The sequence below is a fragment of the Eschrichtius robustus genome, chromosome 13 (genome assembly GCF_028021215.1).
Source record: "Eschrichtius robustus isolate mEscRob2 chromosome 13, mEscRob2.pri, whole genome shotgun sequence".
In the NCBI taxonomy this organism is placed as follows: domain Eukaryota; kingdom Metazoa; phylum Chordata; class Mammalia; order Artiodactyla; family Eschrichtiidae; genus Eschrichtius; species Eschrichtius robustus.
In genome coordinates, this window is record NC_090836.1 from 43,555,069 (window position 1) to 43,573,680 (window position 18,612).

General features: G+C 43.6%; 1 protein-coding gene across 1 annotated transcript in view; it reads left to right on the plus strand.

Annotated features, from left to right (window-relative positions):
- The window catches only part of SLC4A8 (solute carrier family 4 member 8), an 86,625-nt gene that overhangs the window by 52,556 nt on the left and 15,457 nt on the right, over positions 1-18,612 (plus strand). The window contains exons 15-19 of the mRNA XM_068561875.1: positions 10,890-10,995; positions 11,585-11,746; positions 14,674-14,787; positions 17,153-17,314; positions 18,224-18,475. Of these exons, the coding sequence (XP_068417976.1) occupies positions 10,890-10,995; positions 11,585-11,746; positions 14,674-14,787; positions 17,153-17,314; positions 18,224-18,475 (796 nt within the window). The remainder of the gene's footprint in view (positions 1-10,889; positions 10,996-11,584; positions 11,747-14,673; positions 14,788-17,152; positions 17,315-18,223; positions 18,476-18,612) is intronic.

Below are 18,612 nucleotides of genomic sequence, written 5' to 3' on the forward strand. Positions count from 1 at the left end.
AATAAAGTGAAGGACCTGAGTATAAAGGCTGAAGTAGTGTGCCAGGCAGTACTTGTAGCTTCTGTTAAGGAAGTATCTTGGCCCTCTGGGAAACAGAGCTCAGACATGATGTGGAGACCTGGGGGCCTGCCAGAGGAGAACAGTCAAAGGTGATGACGGGGGGGCTTCCCTGGTGGCGCAGTGGTTGAGAGTCTGCCTGCCAATGCAGGGGATACGGGTTCCAGCCCTGGTCTGGGAAGATCCCACATGCCGCGGAGCAACTGGGCCTGTGAGCCACAATTACTGAGCCTGCGCGTCTGGAGCCTGTGCTCCGCAACAAGAGAGGCCGCGATAGTGAGAGACCCGCGCACCGCGAAGAAGAGTGGCCCCCACTTGCCACAGCTAGAGAAAGCCCTGGCACAGAAACGAAGACCCAACACAGCCATAAATAAATAAATACTTGCTACTCTAACTAGCTCCTCTGACATCTCTCTGTATTCACTATAAAAAAAAAAAAAAATTGATGATGGGGAAGATGGATTAAGAGTGAAACTCAGAGGGGACTTGAGAAATGCTTTCCAGAGCATGTCTTTTGGGTCCAGGCATTGAGACAAAAGTAGGCTGCAAATGTAGCAGGGAGAATTCAAGTTAGTTGTTGGGAAGAACTTCTTTTGCAAGGACTTGTGAGGCCTTGGACCACATCAAGATCTCTGTAAGTACATATAGGCTACTCAGGAATTATTAGGTAGAGAATATTAATAATTCCTTACAGATCACAGGTCTCTTACTCTGTAGGCTAAAGATCTAGAAATCTACTTACTTACCTAGATTTCAACTCAAGAGATTGTATTTTCTTCGGTTATTCAGTATGGTTTGGATCAGTTGGAAAAGGGACACAGTATTTGGCTGTGTTTTCAACCCTCTAGGAGAGTCTGGTCCTATAAACATTTATTCTCTGGAGTAGTGTTTTCCAAATTATGACTAAATAGAATTCTCCTCATCCTTTAGCTTTGAACATCAAGTCCCCTCCTTCTGGCTGTGCCATTCTGATGTGGAAGGTCTGGTTGTGAAGTGAACAATGTCAACCTGAAACTGCCTGAGCGGAAGGCACACTGCATGGAAGTGCCTGCCAACCAGCCACAGATACACTTTCCTACATTCTAGCTGTCCTTTCATTCACCCTTTAAAAATCAGGACTCATAAAACATGCATTAGAATTTAAAAATGATTTTATTACAGAATAATCACCATTAGGGAGTATAATCTTTGAAGCCTAGTGGATTGCTGATTGGCATTAGAGTTCTGGATTGCCCATTGGCATTGGAGTAAGGTTCATTCTTTGACCTTTTTTAATCATTCATTTATTCATTTAACAAATATTTGTTGAGCACCTACTATGTGCCAGGCACTGTTTAGGCTCTGGAAACATAATGGTGAACATGACAGACAAAGGATCTACCCTCATGAGGCTTATATTCTAGTGGGAGAAGACAGACAAAAGTGACCAGCTCTGGACTGAGTAGACTTTGAATCTGGATACTGTAGTTCTTGTTAATAAAGCTCAAGATGGTATTTTTCTTATATTTCCGTTGCATTCCACTGTCGATTCATATAGGGCTGATATGAAGCTAGAACTCCCCAACTCTTCAAGTGATTTTATGTTAATATGTGTGGAACTGATTTTTTAAATAGACTTAATTTTTAAAAAAAATAAATTTATTTATTTATTTATTTAGGCTGCATTGGGTTTTTTTTTCTTTTTTTTTGTTTTTAACATTTTTATTGGAGTATAATTGCTTTACAGTGGTGTGTTAGTTTCTGCTTTATAACAAAGTGAATCAGTTATACATATACATATATCCCCATATCTCTTTGCTCTTGGCGTCTCCCTCCCTATCCCACCCTTCTAGCTGGTCACAAAGCACTGAGCTGATCTCCCTGTGCTATGCGACTGCTTCCCACTAGCTATCTATTTTACATTTGGTAGTGTATATATGTCCCTATATACACTACCACTCTCTCACTTTGTCCCAGCTTACCCTTCCCCCTCCCCGTGTCCTCAAGTCCATTCTCTAGTAGGTCTGCATCTTTATTCCCGTCTTGCCCCTAGGTTCTTCATGACCATTTTTTTTTTTTTTTTTTTTAGATTCCATATATATGTGTTAGCGTACGGTATTTGTTTTTCTCCTTCTGACTTACTTCACTCTGTATGACAGACCCTAGGTCCATCCACCTCACTACAAATAACTCAATTTCGTTTCTTTTTATGGCTGAGTAATATTCCATTGTATATATGTGCCACATCTTCTTTATCCATTCGTCTGTTGATGGACACTTAGGTTGCTTCCAAGTCCTGGCTGTTGTAAATAGAGCTGCAATGAACGTTGTGGTACATGACTCTTTTTGAATTATGGTTTTCTCAGGGTATATGCCCAGTAGTGAGATGCTGGGTCGTATGGTAGTTCTATTTTTAGTTTTTTAAGGAACCTCCATACTGTTCTCCATAGTGGCTGTATCAATTTACATTCCCACCAACAGTGTATGAGGGTTCCCTTTTCTCCACACACTCTCCAGCATTTATTGTTTGTAGATTTTTGATGATGGCCATTCTGACCGGTGTGAGGTGATACCTCATTGTAGTTTTTTTTTTTTATTTTTTTAAAATTTATTTATGGCTGTGTTGGGTCTTCGTTTCTGTGCAAGGGCTTTCTTCTAGTTGTGGCAAGCGGGGGCCACTCTTCATCGCGGTGCGTGGGCCTCTCGCTATTGTGGCCTCTCTTGTTGCGGAGCACAAGCTCCAGATGCGCAGGCTCAGTAATTGTGGCTCACGGGCCCAGTTGCTCCGCGGCATGTGGGATCTTCCCAGACCAGGGCTCGAACCTGTGTCCCCTGCATTGGCAGGCGGATTCTCATCCACTGAGCCACCAGGGAAGCCCCTCATTGTAGTTTTGATTTGCATTTCTCTAATGATTAGTGATGTTGAGCATTCTTTCATGTGTTTGTTCGCAGTCTGTATATCTTCTTTGGAGAAATGTCTATTTAGGTCTTCTGCCCATTTTTGGATTGGGTTGTTTTTTTTTTTGATATTGAGCTGCATGAGCTGCTTGTAAATTTTGGAGATTAATCCTTTGTCAGTCGCTTCATTTGCAAAAATTTTCTCCCATTCTGAGGGTTGTCTTTTCGTCTTCTTTATGGTTTCCTTGGCTGTGCAAAAGCTTTTAAGTTTCATTAGGTCCCATTTGTTTATTTTTGTTTTTATTTCCATTTCTCTAGGAGTTGGGTCAAAAAGGATCTTGCTGTGATTTATGTCATAGTGTTCTGCCTATGTTTTCCTCTAAGAGTTTGATAGTGTCTGGCCTTACATTTAGGTCTTTAATCCATTTTGAGTTTATTTTTGTGTATGGTGTTAGGGAGTGTTCTATTTTCATTGTTTTACATGTAGCTGTCCAGTTTTCCCAGCACCACTTCTTGAAGAGGCTGTCTTTTCTCTACTGTATATTGTTGCCTCCTTTATCAAAGAGAAGGTGACCATGTGTGCGTGGGTTTACCTCTGGGCTTTCTATCCTGTTCTATTGATCTATATTTCTGTTTTTGTGCCAGTACCATACTGTCTTGATTACTGTAGCTTTGTAGTATAGTCTGAAGTCTGGGGGCCTGATTCCTCCAGCTCCATTTTTTGTTCTCAAGATTGCTTTGGCTATTCGGGGTCTTTTGTGTTTCCATACAAATTGTGAAATTTTTTGTTCTAGTTCTGTGAAAAATGCCAGTGATAGTTTGATAGGGATTGCATTGAATCTGTAGATTGCTTTGGGTAGTATAGTCATTTTCACAATGTTGATTCTTCCAATCCAAGAACATGGTGTAGCTCTCCATCTATTTGTATCATCTTTAATTTCTTTCATCAGTGTCTTTTAATTTTCTGCATACAGGTCTTTTGTCTCCTTAGGTACGTTTATTCCTAGGTATTTTATTCTTTTTGTTGCAATGGTAAATGGGAGTGTTTTCTTAATTTCACTTTCAGATTTTTCATCATTAGTGTATAGGAATGCAAGAGATTTCTGTGCGTTAATTTCGTATCCTGCTACTTTACCAAATTCATTGATTAGCTCTAGTAGTTTTCTGGTAGCATCTTTAGGATTCTCTATGTATAGTATCATGTCATCTGCAAACAGTGACAGTGTTACTTCTTCTTTTCCAATTTGGCTTCCTTTTATTTCTTTTTCTTCTCTGATTGCTGTGGCTGAAACTTCCAAAACTATGTTGAATAATGGTAGTGAGAGTGGGCAACCTTGTCTTGTTCCTGATCTTAGTGGAAACGGTTTCAGTTTTTCACGATTGAGGATGATGTTGGCTGTGGGTTTGTCATATATGCCCTTTATTATGTTGAGGTAGGTTTCCTCTATGCCTACTTTCTGGAGGGTTTTTATCGTAAATGGGTGTTGAATTTTGTCGAAAGCTTTCTCTGCATCTATTGAGATGATCATATGGTTTTTCTCCTTCAATTTGTTAATATGGTGTATCACATTGATTGATTTGCGTATATTGAAGAATCCTTGCATTCCTGGGATAAACCCCACTTGATCATGGTGTATGATACTTTTAATGTGCTGTTGGATTCTGTTTCCTAGTATTTTGTTGAGGATTTTTGCATCTGTGTTCGTCGGTGCTATTGGCCTGTAGTTTTCTTTTTTTGTGACATCTTTGTCTGGTTTTGGTATCAGGGTGATGGTGGCCTCGTAGAATGAGTTTGGGAGTGTTCCTCCCTCTGCTGTATTTTGGAAGAGTTTGAGAAGGATAGGTGTTAGCTCTCCTCTAAATGTTTCATAGAATTCACTTGTGAAGCCATCTGGTCCTGGGCTTTTGTTTGTTGGAAGATTTTTAATCACAGTTTCAATTTCAGTGCTTGTGATTGGTCTGTTTATATTTTCTATTTCTTCCTGGTTCCGTCTTGGAAGGTTGTGCTTTTCTAAGAATTTGTCCATTTCTTCCAAGTTGTCCATTTTATTGGCATATAGTTGCTTGCAGTATCTCTCATGATCCTTTGTGTTTCTGCAGTGTCAGTAGTTACTTCCCCTTTGTCATTTATAATTCTATTGATTTGGTCTTCTCCCTTTTTTTCTTGATGAGTTTGTCTAATGGTTTATCAATTTTGTTTATCTTCTCAAAGAACCAACTTTTAGTTTTATTGATCTTTGCTATCGTTTCCTTCATTTCTTTTTCATTTATTTCTGATCTGATCTTTATGATTTCTTTCCTTCTGCTAACTTTGGGGTTTTTTTGTTCTTCTTTCTCTAATTGCTTTAGGTGTAAGGTTAGGTTGTTTATTTGAGATGTTTCTTGTTTCCTAAGGTAGGATTGTATTGCTATAAACTTCCCTCTTAGAACTACTTTTGCTGCATCCCATAGGTTTTGGGTTGTCGTGTTTTCATTGTCATTTGTTTCTAGGTATTTTTTGATTTCCTCTTTGGTTTCTTCAGCGATCTCTTGGTTATTAAGTAGTGTATTGTTTAGCCTCCATGTGTTTGTATTTTTTACAGATTTTTTTCCTGTAATTGATATCTAGTCTCATAGCGCTGTGGTCGGAAAAGATACTTGATACGATATCAATTTTCTTAAATTTACCAAGGCTTGATTTGGTGACCCAGGATATGATCTGTCCTGGAGAATGTTCCATGAGCACTTGAGAAGAAAGTGTATTCTGTTGTTTTTGGATGGAATGTCCTATAAATATCAATTAAGTCCATCTTGTTTAATGTATCATTTAAAGCTTGTGTTTCCTTATTTATTTTCATTTTGGATGATCTGTCCATTGGTGAAAGTGGGGTGTTAAAGTCCCCTGCTATGACTGTGTTGCTGTCGATTTCCCCTTTTATGGCTGTTAGTATTTGCCTTATGTACTGAGGTGCTCCTATGTTGGGTGCATAAATATTTACAATTGTTATATCTTCTTCTTGGATTGATCCCTTGATCATTATGTTGTGTCCTTCTTTGTCTCTTGTAATAGTGTTTGTTTTAAAGTCTATTTTGTCTGATATGAGAATTGCTACCCCAGCTTTCTTTTGATTTCCGTTTGCATGGAATATCTTGTTCCATCCCCTCACTTTCAGTCTGTATGTGTCCCTAGGTCTGAAGTGGGTCTCTTGTAGACAGCATATGTACGGGTCTTGTTTTTGTATCCGTTCAGCCAGTCTGTGTCTTTTGGTTGGAGCATTTAATCCATTTACATTTAAGTTAATTATCGATATGTATGTTCCTATTACCATTTTCTTAATTGTTTTGGGTTTGTTATTGTAGGTCTTTTCCTTCTCTTGTGTTTCCTGACTAGAGAAGTTTCTTTAGCATTTGTTGTAAAGCTGGTTTGGTTGTGCTGAATTCTCTTAGCTTTTGCATGTCTGTAAAGGTTTTAATTTCTCCGTCAAATCTGAATGAAATCCTCGCTGAATAGAGTAATCTTGGTTGTAGGTTTTTCCCTTTCATCACTTTAAATATATCCTGCCACTCCCTTCTGGCTTGCAGAGTTTCTGCTGAAAGATCAGCTGTTAACCTTATGGGGATTCCCTTATGTGTTATTTGTTGTTTTTCCTTTGCTGCTTTTAATATTTTTTCTTTGTATTTAATTTTTGATAGTTTGATTAATATGTGTCTTGGTGTGTTTCCCCTTGGATTTATCCTGTATGGGACTCTCTGTGCTTCCTGGACTTGATTAACTATTTCCTTTCCCATATTAGGGAAGTTTTCAACTATAATCTCTTCAAATATTTTCTCAGCCCCTTTCGTTTTCTCTTCTTCTTCTGGGACCCCTATAAGTCGAATGTTGGTGCGTTTAATATTGTCCCAGAGGTCTCTGAGACTGTCCTCAATTCTTTTCACTCTTTTTTCTTTATTCTGCTCTGCAGTAGTTATTTCTATTATTTTATCTTCCAGGTCACTTATCCGTTCTTCTGCCTCAGTTATTGTGCTATTGATCCCTTCTAGAGAATTTTTAATTTCATTTATTGTGTTGTTCATGATTGTTTCTTTGCTCTTTAGTTCTTCTAGGTCCTTGTTAAACGTTTCTCGTATTTTCTCCATTCTATTTCCAAGATTTTGGATCACCTTTACCATCATTATTCTGAATTCTTTTTCAGGGAGACTGCCTATTTCCTCTTCATTTGTTAGGTCTGGTGGGTTTTTGCCTTGCTCCTTCATCTGCTGTGTGTTTCTCTGTCTTCTCATCTTGCTTAACTTACTGTGTTTGGGGTCTCCTTTTCGCAGGCTGCACGTTCGTAGTTCCCCTTGTTTTTGGTGTCTGCCCGCAGTTGCTAAGGTTGGTTCAGTGGTTTGTGTAGGCTTCCTGGTGGAGGGGACTAGTGCATGTGTTCTGGTCGATGAGGCTGGATCTTGTCTTTCTGGTGGGCAGGTCCACGTCTGATGGTGTGTTTTGGGGTGTCTGTGACCTTATTATGATTTTAGGCAGCCTCTCTGCTAATGGATGGGGTTGTGTTCCTGTCTTGCTAGTTGTTTGGCATAGGGTGTCCAGCACTGTAGCTTGCTGGTCGTTGAGTGGAGCTGGGTCTTGGCGTTGAGATGGAGGATCTCTGGGAGATTTTTGCCTTTTGATATGATGTGGAGCTCGAGGTCTCCAGTGGACCAATGTCCTGAACTTGGCTCTCCCACCTCAGAGGCACAGCCCTGACGCCTGGCCGGAGCACCAAGAGCCTGGCATCCACACGGCTCAGAATAAAAGGGAGAAAAGAAAGAAAGAAAGAAAGAAAGAAAAAGATAAGGAGTTATTAAGATAAAAAACAAAAAATAATTATTAAAAAATTTTTTTTAAGTAATTAAAAAAAAAGAAAGTAAAAGAACAACCAAACCAGAAAACAAATTCACCAATGATAACAAGTGCTGAAAACTATACTAAAAACAAAAAACAAACAAAAAATGGACAGACAGAACCCTAGGACAAATGGTAAAAGCAAAGCTATACAGACAAAATCACACACAGAAGCATACGCATACACACTCACAAAAAGAGAAAAAGGGAAAAAAAATATATATATCGTTGCTCCCAAAGTCCACCTCCTCAATTTGGGATGGTTCGTTGTCTATTCAGGTATTCCACAGATGCAGGTACATCAAGTTGATTGTGGAGCTTTAATCCGCTGCTCCTGAGGCTGCTGGGAGAGATTTCCCTTTCTCTTCTTTGTTCGCACAGCTCCCGGGGTTCAGTTTTGGATTTGGCCCCTCCTCTGCATGTAGGTCGCCTGAGGGCGTCTTTTCTTCGCTCAGACAGGACGGGGTTAAAGGAGCAGCTGATTCGGGGGCTCTGGCTCACTCAGGCCGGGGGGAGGGAGGGGTACAGATGCGGGGCGAGCCTGCAGCAGCAGAGGCCAGCGTGACGTTGCATCAGCCTGAGGCACGCTGTGCGTTCTCCCGGGGAAGTTGTCGCTGGATCCCGGGACCCTGGCAGTGGCGGGCTGCACAGGCTCCCGGGAGGGGAGGTGTGGATAGTGACCTGTGCTTGCACACAGGCTTCTTGGTGGTGGCAGCAGCAGCCTTAGCGTCTCATGCCCGTCTCTGGGGTCCGCGCTGATAGCCACGGCTCGTGCCCATCTCTGGAGCTCCTTTAAGCAGCGCTCTTAATCCCCTCTCCTCGCTCACCAGGAGACAGAGAGGCAAGAAAAAGTCTCTTGCCTCTTCGGCAGCTCCAGACTTTTTCCCGGACTCCCTCCCGGCTAGCTGTGGCGCACTAGCCCCCTCAGGCTGTGATCACGCCGCCAACCCCAGTCCTCTCCCTGCAATCCACCTCGGAAACCCAAGCCTCAGCTCCCAGCCCCCGCCCGCCCCGGGCGGGGGAGCAGACAAGCCTCTCGGGCTGGTGAGTGCTGCTCAGGCACTGATCCTCTATGCAGGAATCTCTCCGCTTTGCCCTCCGCACCCCTGTTGCTGCACTCTCCTCTGTGGCTCCGAAGTTTCCGCCCCCCGCCCGCCCCGCCCCCCCCCCCCTCCACAGTGAAGGGGCTTCCTAGTGTGTGGAAACTTTTCCTCCTTCACGGCTCCCTCCCAGAGGTGCAGGTCCCATCCCTATTCTTTTGTCTCTGTGTTTTCTTTTTTCTTTTGCCCTACCCAGGTACATGGGGAGTTTCTTGCCTTTTGGGAGGTCTGAGGTCTTCTGCCAGCGTTCAGTAGGTGTTCTGTAGGAGTTGTTCCACATGTAGATGTATTTCTGATGTATTTGTGGGGGGGAAGGTGATCTCCACGTCTTACTCTTCTGCCATCTTGAAGCTCCTCCTCACTGCGTTGGGTCTTCATTGCTGGGCGCGGGCTTTCTCTAGTTGCGGCGAGCAGGGGCTACTCTCCGTTGTGGTGCGCAGGCTTCTCATTGGGGTGGCTTTTCTTGTTGAGGAGCATGGGCTCTAGGTGCACAGGCTTCAGTAGTTGTGACGCACAGGTTTAGTTGCTCCACGGCATGTGGGATCTTCCCAGACCAGGGCTTGAACCCGTGTCCCCTGCGTTGGCAGGCGGATTCTTAACCACTGTGCCACCGGGGAAGTCCCTAAATAGACTTAATTTTTTAAGAGCAAGTTTTAGAATCACAGCAGAATTGAGCCGAAAGTACAGAGAGTTCCCACACACCCACTGCTCACACACGCACAGCCTCCCCCACTATCAGCATCCCTCACCAGAGTGGCATATTTGTTGCAGTCAATGACACATCATTATTACCCAAAGTCCAGAGTTTACATTAGGGTTCACTCTTGGCATTGTACATTCTGTGGATTTTGACAAATGTGTAATGACATATCTGCCACTATAGTATCCTACAGAATAGTTTCCCTGCCCTAAAAATCCTCTGTGCTCTTCATATTTATCCCTCCCCATCACCCCAACCCCTGGCAACCACTGATCTTTTTACTCCGTAGTTTTGCCTTTTCCACAATGTCATATAGTTGTGATGAAACAGTATGTAGGCTTTTCAGATTGGCTTCATTCTCTTCGTAATACGCGCTTAAAGTCTTCTATGTCTTTCCATGGCTTGATAGCTCGTTTCTTTTTAGCACTGAGTAATAGTCCATTGTCTAGATGTACTACAGTACATCCATTCACCTACTGAAGGACATCTTTGTTGTTTCCAAGTTTGAAATTGATTTTTTTATACCTAAATGTAGGACTTTATGGCTTTCCCTATTTTCATTTTGTTGATTTCCTCCTATTGTTATTACCTATTGAGATCTTTTTGAATTTTAATTCTGTGATGCTATATCCTTAGAAGGCATGCTCATTAAAATCAGAGATGAAACAAAGTTGGTGGGAATGGCTGTATCAGTTGAGTATACTGGGAGGCAGTTCAGGAGTGAAGCATGCTGGGACTGGGAAGCAACCTGGTGGCCAGTGGGACAGGTCTGGTCTGCTCTGGTTTGGATGCGAGACGAGGCCGGGGGAAGCCAGGGAATGGTCAAGATAGTGGGATATTACCAGGGATAATGCAGCTTCCGTCATAATTCCAAGAGGCTCTGATTTTTAGAGCAAGAATGTGATGCAGGTTTAAGGAGCAAGATACTTAGGCTTGGGGAGGCTGTTGAGAGCTGAACGGTGTATCTGGTCCTCCTTGCTATGTTGAGTGAATTTCATAGGAAGAGCCTAAGAGATAGAAACTAAGCGAGGAAACTACCACATCAGATGCCAAACTTGGTTGTCAGCACAATTTAATCCAAGACCCACATGCCGATTTGAGCCCAATTTTAGTAATGATTGACTGAAAAATCAGAGTGTGGTTGGGTCTCAATGAATAGAACCAACCTCAAGGATCTGAAGTGGGCAAAGGAGAAATAATGTAGGCTTTGGCAGTGCCTGCAGCCCTGTCATGGCTAGAAATATTTAATTGAATACTTGACTACTTCCCTTAGGAATCTTTTTTCTTCTCCCCTCAGCTGCAGGTGTACTCTCCCAGAGAATCCAAACAATCACACCTTACAGTACTGGAAGGACCACAACATCGTGACAACAGAAGTCCACTGGGCCAACCTGACTGTTAGTGTAAGTCTGGGCGCTGCCAGGCGGCTCAGTCTTGTGACCACCAGGTTTAAGGGGACCTTCTAGGTAGAAGTGGGGTAGCCCTTCAGCAAGCTCTGGCATTTACAGAAATAAAGCTTTTTTAAAACTATTCTTACTGACTTTCCTTTCCCCTTCAAAATTCTCTCTGTGTAAAGGGAAAGGAGGACTACCTCTCTCTTCTCTCCCACACGATCCCACCCAGTGGCCCTGCACTCAGGATGTGGGCGGATGAAATCAGAGAGGGTAGGGGGGCACATCCAGGTTTTGTGGGGCTCGAAGAACATTCAATTTTGGAAGTCCTCTGTAATAAAAATAATACAGATTGCTAGGGCCCTCCTAGAACCTCGTGTTTTCTTGAGACAGTTTGGTTTCCTTTACAAAAGTGTTTTAGTTAGGACTCTAAGTAGTCACTCTACCTGCAAGCAAGAGCCCCACAACTACACGACGGGCAAGTAGGTGCTGCAGGCAGCCTGAGCTTCCCAGCAACCGTGGGATGACAGTGCTGGTGGACTCAGCAGCTGTTTCCTCCCTCGTGCCTGCCTTTCATCACCCAGAATGCCTGTTCCTTCAGGAGTGCCAGGAGATGCATGGAGAGTTCACGGGCTCTGCGTGCGGCCACCATGGACCCTATACTCCCGATGTGCTCTTTTGGTCCTGCATTCTCTTCTTCACCACCTTCATCCTCTCCAGCACCTTGAAGACATTTAAGACAAGCCGCTATTTCCCAACCAGAGTAGGTAGCATGCTCTTGCATTTCTTCTGTGTTAGACTTCTAATATAACAGAGCCTGTTGTCAGCCTCCATGGTGCTTCTGAATAGATTGGCAGGCGCCGAGCTCCAAATGACCTGATTTTGGAGGCCGTGGCCTTCTCTTCTTCCTGTGTCCAGCAGCCTCTTTCATAGATGTGTGGTGTGGGATGAGGGGTTAATACTTAAGAGGTTTTGATTGAAAAGTGTCAGGTGAGTTTAAGGTGGTAATCGTGTTCTCTAAGAGCGATTAAGTCTCATTTCCAGCATGCTGGGGCAGGTAGCGAGCGAGCAGTAGCTGGAGCTGGCTCCTGAAGATAGTAAATTGGGATGATTGCTTGGGATGTGTAGGGGACCCCAGAGTCTCCTCCCTGGGATGGCTCTGGCAATAGCTTATGAAATCACTGACTTGGTCTGCATGACGGTTTGAAGCCTCAACCGTCTCTCCCTGACGCAGATGGCGTTATTTGTATCGTGACTGGTTTTGGCAGGGTGGAATTAGAGGCCAAGCGTAGAGTGGCTAAAGGGGTCTTTGCTTTGAGGAGGAGATCAGTCAGGAGGAAATGGCGGTTTTTCTGTGTGTACGTCTTCAGTCGGGCGCCTTTGCAGAGCAGGATGTGTGAATGGGTGAGGGCTCAGCGGCTGAGGCATTTACTGTGCACACGTTCACGACGAAAACACAGTCTCAGACGTCAGTCAACCTACACAATGGTTAAGGGAGGCGCATATGGAATAAGTTCTGGGGCGTGTTTCCAGTCTGAACAAATTGTGAACAAGTGGCAGCTGTGTACTGACTACTTGCTCAGGCCCAGGTCGAGTGCTACAGGGGATGCAGAAGAAGTTTAAAATATGACCTCTGTAACATACACACTACTATGTACAAAATAGATAAAACAACAAAGACCTACTGTAGAGCCCAGGGAACTCTACTCAATATCTTATAATAACCTATAACGGAAAAGGATCTGAAAAAGAATATATATATGTGTGTGTGTGTATATATATATATATATATATATGGAACTGAATCACTTTGCTGTACACCTGAAACATTGTAAATCAACTATCCTTCAATAAAAAAATAATAAATAATAAAACAAACTGTAAAACATGTGAATCGTATCTCAATAAAGCTATTACACGATTTTATAAAATATATGGTCCCTGCCATCAGATAGGAAGGGGAAACCCATGAAGCAACCATGCCCATAGGAGACAGTAGTAAATAGTTAGATGCCATAAGGGCCATAGGAGTTTAGAGGAGAGAAGGGCGCTGGGCCCCAGGCTGGTCAGGATGGGCTTCATGGTGGGGCAGCTACATTTTCAGAGAATTTATGTAACATTCATAGGAGAACTAACAAAACCAGGGAAAGGGAGCTGGAAACGTCAGGTTTCAAAGGAAAGCAAAGTCAGATGAAGGTGTCAGTGATGTTACAGGGGGCTAAGATATATTTGGTTCTGTCTCGTTGGAAGTTCAGATTAAGGTGGGCACTGGGCATTTGAGGGGCATTGTATTTTATTAAAGCTCCACTAAACTATAGAGTGGGAGAGTCAGTCCCCTAAGGGGCAAAACGGTGATAAGTGCTATGGAGAAAAATAAAGTAGGAAAGGAGTACAGGAAGTGCTGGGATGGAGGGTGGTGACCAATTTTAAGGAGGAGCATCAGAGAAGATCCGATGGGGAAGGTGATATTTGAGTGAACGTAAAGGAGGGAGCTACCCACTGGGTTACCTGGAGGGAAAGCAGTTGAGGCAGAGGGATGAGCAAGTATAAAGGCCCTGAGGTGGGAGTGAGTCTGGCGTGAGTAAGAAACAGCAAGGAGGTCTGTGTGGCTGGAGCAGAGTGAGTGAGCCAGGGAGCACTGGGAGCTGGGTCAGAGCAGTAAAGATGCCAGTGCGTGCAGGCCTCACGGGCCAAGAAGGGCTCTGGGTTTTTTTTAACTCAGTGAAATGAGGAGCCATTTCAGGGTTTGGGTAGAGGAGTGATGTGATCTGACCTGTGTTTTAAATGATCACTCCAGCGGCTTTATTTTTTTTAATTAATTAATTTTAAAATATTTATTTATTTATTTATTTTTGGCTGCGTTGGGTCTTCGTTGCTGCGCGTGGGCTTTCTCTAGTTGCAGAGAGCGGGGGCTACTCTTCGTTGTGGTGGGCGGTCTCTAGGCGTGCAGGCTTCAGTAGTTGTGGCCCACAGGCTCAGTAGTTGTGGCTCGTGGGCTCCAGAGTGCAGGCTCAGTAGTTGTGGTGCACAGGCTTAGTTGCCCCGCAGCATGTGGGATCTTCCCGGACCAGGGCTTGAACCCGTGTCCCCTGCATTGGCAGGCAGATTCTTAACCACTGCGCCACCAGGGAAGTCCCTCCAGCAGCTTTAAATAAGGACAGAGGCAGGGTTAGGAGTCTGCTGCGGCTACAGAGACAAGAGTTGCTGGTGCCTTTGATGTGGGTGGGAGCCATGGGGGTGGTGAGAGGGGCTCAGATTCTGGGCATGAGCTGAAGGCAGAGCCAACAGGACTTGCAGATGGACTCGATGTTGGGTCTGAGAGAGAAGAGGAGTAGTGCTGCTGAGAGGTTCTTGGCTGGCACAGCTGGACCTTGCTGGTCCCAGGAAATCTTATCCCAAGTTCTCAGAACTGTTCTCTAAATGCTTGGCCTAGATGCTCTAAACAGAACTCCTCAGAGTTTGGAGTGGGTTCCGGTAGAGTTTGTCAGAGGATTCATTCTCTCCCATCCTATCCACACTTTGAGGATGAATTTGGGCATGTTAACAGTGTCCTGTTGTTTAAAAATGCTTGTATTAATTGAACCATAAAATTAAAGCATTCTTCTGAGGATGTTTAAGCCTTTTAACACCTGAGTCTTTTCTATCGTATTTAACCTACTGAAACACATCTCCAATCCTTTCTTGTGCCAGGTCCGCTCCATGGTGAGTGACTTTGCTGTTTTCCTCACTATCTTCACCATGGTGATTGTTGATTTTTTGATTGGAATCCCATCACCAAAGCTTCAGGTTCCCAGTGTGTTCAAGGTAAACAGATCTCAGGGTACTTGATGCCCTTACGTAGTTTCATAGAATCTGGTCCCAAGTTATTTCAAAGGCCTTTCCCCATCCTGATCATGAATTTTTTAGTCCTCTAAATCTGAACGTTGCTCCTCATGCCTCACCATTCAGAAAAGCAAACTCTTCAGGCTTGGCTGAGTTCAAGTCAGAAAAGTCAGAAAATCTAACGTTGTTTAATGAGTGAAAGGTATTCTTTATTTTCATTAGTGCTACTTATTGTTTTTAATATGTGAAGCTTTAAAACAATGGAATATGCATATTTACGTAAATATATACCAGAGACTGTGGAAATATGAGTCTCTGGAACAAGTCTGGTTAACAGCACTTCATTGAGCATCAGCCGTATAAGGGTATCAGGAAAGATGAAAAGACTCTTTGTAGGCCTCTGTCCCGCCCCTCAAGAATCTTGCCCTATGAGGAGGTGAGCTGGCCCAGGAGCTTCATTCTCAGTCTAGGGCCCCTACCAGAGTAATCGTGACACCTCTTCAACCCTAATTCATTGTTTGTATATCTCTCTATAATCTATACTGTTTATCCAAAAACCAATACAAAAAAGTAAAACAAATGATCAAAACATGGGGACTCCAAATCTATTTCAATTTGGGGGCACTAACTGAGGAAACCGAGAAGATGGAAGAGCTGAGCTCAGTTCCCTAGGTCCCCACAGGGTGGAGAGGAGAGAAAACCCAGGGACCGGAGAGGAGCCAGGAGAGGAGAGAATGGGGGAGGCTGGGGAGGAGGAGGGAGCCGGAACGTAGGCCGTTATCTTGTAAACACCCGGCACAGTCGGCCTTCGTCTTCCCTTTCTCTCTCTCTCTCTGAAGTAGGCCTGGTTAAAAATACCTTTTCCCATATTGCTTGAAAATTTTAAATTTTATTTTGTTCAATTCACTGAAATGCCACCAGTTAGAAATTGAGGGATTAAAAAACACCCTCTTTAAAAATATATACGTCCTAGAATATGTCATTCTCACCTTTGTGTGAATGAGTGCAGTCAGCTTTTTCTCTAATACCTGGCTGAGGTCGACCCTGCGGGAGGAATGGATTTTGTGTAAAAATAACTAATCTGGGAGCATTAAGCAATCCCTGGAAATGTTCCCTGACGGGTAGGCTTAAGATAGTCAGAAGGCACTGAATTTCTGGGACGTCTGGGAAGAAGGCCTCTGGGAGGCAGGAGAGACGAGAGGGGAAATGGGAGAATGTCAAAGAAAGTGTTGCTCATTGGCAGGCCTCACTTTCAGGAAGCAGAGAAGAAATTTTCTTCCTTCTCTTCTTCCCTGTTACACCACATGGCCCCCAGTGACCAAGACCCAATCTGAAGGCTAGTACTATTACTGATGGGGTAATGTCAGTCAGGGTTTAATAAGTTTTTGTGTTGACCTAACAATTTAACTACCACTTAGAACATTGTTACTAAGGAAACACAGATTCTGTAAACTTTCAGAACCTAAGCTATTCATAATTTGAGACTTGGTGACATTACTGAAGAGTCTTTGAATCCTAGAGTCATAACCAATATGGGACAAATACTTTGGATGTGATAGTCTTTGCTTTGTTCATTGAGTTTTGGTGAATTCTGGGCCAATTCGTACCCCTGGCCTTTTATCCTCCATCACTACTCGCCAAACAAAGTGAACTTTTCTTCCTCAGAGTACCTTAGCATTTTTTTGAGATCTAGGAGAGTTTAGGAATTTTACAAACACCCAAATAAGGTTTATGAACAGTGGTCTTACAGGGACATCGGAGAGAGTCCTAGATCACACAAGTCCCCAAGTTCAGCAGTCTTGGGCTCCTTTCTCAAGTCTTTAGTGCCTGGACCCCTGTTTCACTGCTGATGGGAAGAGGTCCTTGGACCAGTCCCCTGAAATTCCATGCAACTGGCTCTACGTTGCCTTTATTTGTTCTGTAGACATACATTATACGGCTTCTGGAGGGGAGCAGTGAGGAGGATAATCAAAGTTATTTATATTTGTCTTTGGAAGTCGTTAAATTCTTTTTTGACAACAGATTTTGTTGTTAATTATATTTTACTTGGGCTAATGTTGAGATAAAGTCACTTTTTCTGTACACAGGGGTTTGGAGAGTAGGGGAAGGAAGTGAAGTAGTAATGAATATTCCATAAGAAGTTGACAATTGAGGACTGACTCTTTCAAAAGGGGATTTGGAACAAGGCCATAGATTTCCTGTATGCCATGCTTTTTTTTTTTTTTTTTTTAAAGGATTCTCATTCAGGAATAAAAAGAAATGTGGTTGTTGTGATTCAGTTTGATCTGTTTTGCCCTAATGACTATAGTTAACTTAAAATACAAAAATCTTGTTTTTTTCCCTTTAGCCAACACGGGATGATCGAGGGTGGATTATTAGTCCCATTGGCCCCAATCCCTGGTGGACTGTGGTAGCTGCAGTTATCCCAGCTCTTCTCTGCACTATCTTGATATTCATGGACCAGCAGATCACAGCTGTCATCATTAACAGGAAGGAACACAAACTCAAGGTAACAAGAAGTTCTGACCTAGAAGGACTAATAATGGCAGCCTATTATATTTTTTTTAAATTTAGGGTAAGCCTGTTTAGGTCAGGAACTGTAGAACCTGGATAAAATCAATCGTGGAAGGAGCTCATATGGGGTTTCCAGGGGTTTCCAATCCCTCCATTAATGACAAAGATTGGTTTGGAGATGAAACTAGGGTAGAGCATGATTGTATGCTGTGAAGGAAGCTTGGAGTCCATTACTCTTCTCTCAAACCTGTGAGGGAGGTTGGTGGGCAGAATTCCTGGTGGTCCCCATGTAGCCACATGGTCTGGGTCGGGCTTATGTTCCTGATGTTCAGGTCAGGGCTTGGGCCACTGGTTCCTAGAAACAGGTATTCTCTCATTGATGTCCATTATTGAGGTTTCCAGACTGAACCTTGAGCCCAAGGATTCTAGGAGGTAGGGTTGGTGCCAGTACATTTATTAGCGAGAGGCTTCATGCCTCATCTCTATTCCTTTCTTCCCTAGAGTAGGCAACATCCAGACTTGGCAAGGAATGGGGAGTGTTTGTAGGAACCTGTTTATCTCTGACTCCTGTAGGGTCTACCCTCTAGAATGGTCAAGATGTGGCTTGGTCTCTGCTTACTCTGCCAAGAAAGGATGAATCTTTGAATATGTGAGACTCAGGGTGAGATCTGGGGGCACTTGAATAAAAATTGGATATCGGCATGTGTAAGACCAGCTAAGGTTTCTCTTTCTTCTCTGTTCCCTCCAAACCAGGAGGGGCTGGAAGACTCTGCTGGAATCTCTGGACCCCTTCCTTCTTATCCATACACTCCTTCCTGCTTTGGGCCTGAGACTCTTAGCTCACTGTCCTATGTCCCACTACAGCCAGCCCACTGATGGTGACGGAGACTCTGTTTCCCCACAGAAAGGATGTGGCTACCACCTGGACCTGCTGATGGTGGCCGTCATGCTGGGTGTCTGCTCCATCATGGGCCTGCCCTGGTTTGTGGCTGCAACTGTCCTGTCCATCACACATGTGAACAGCCTCAAACTGGAATCTGAGTGCTCTGCCCCTGGAGAACAGCCCAAATTCTTGGGTATCCGAGAACAGAGAGTAACAGGCCTTATGATCTTTGTGCTGATGGGCTGCTCAGTCTTCATGACAGCTATATTAAAGGTAACCGTTCATTCATTCATTAGGTAAATACTGAGTGCCTGATTGGTGCCAGGAATCCTGTTAGGTGCTGGGAATACAGCACTACGGCAAACAGATACACATACAAATACCTGCCCTGAAGGAATTTATTCTAGTGG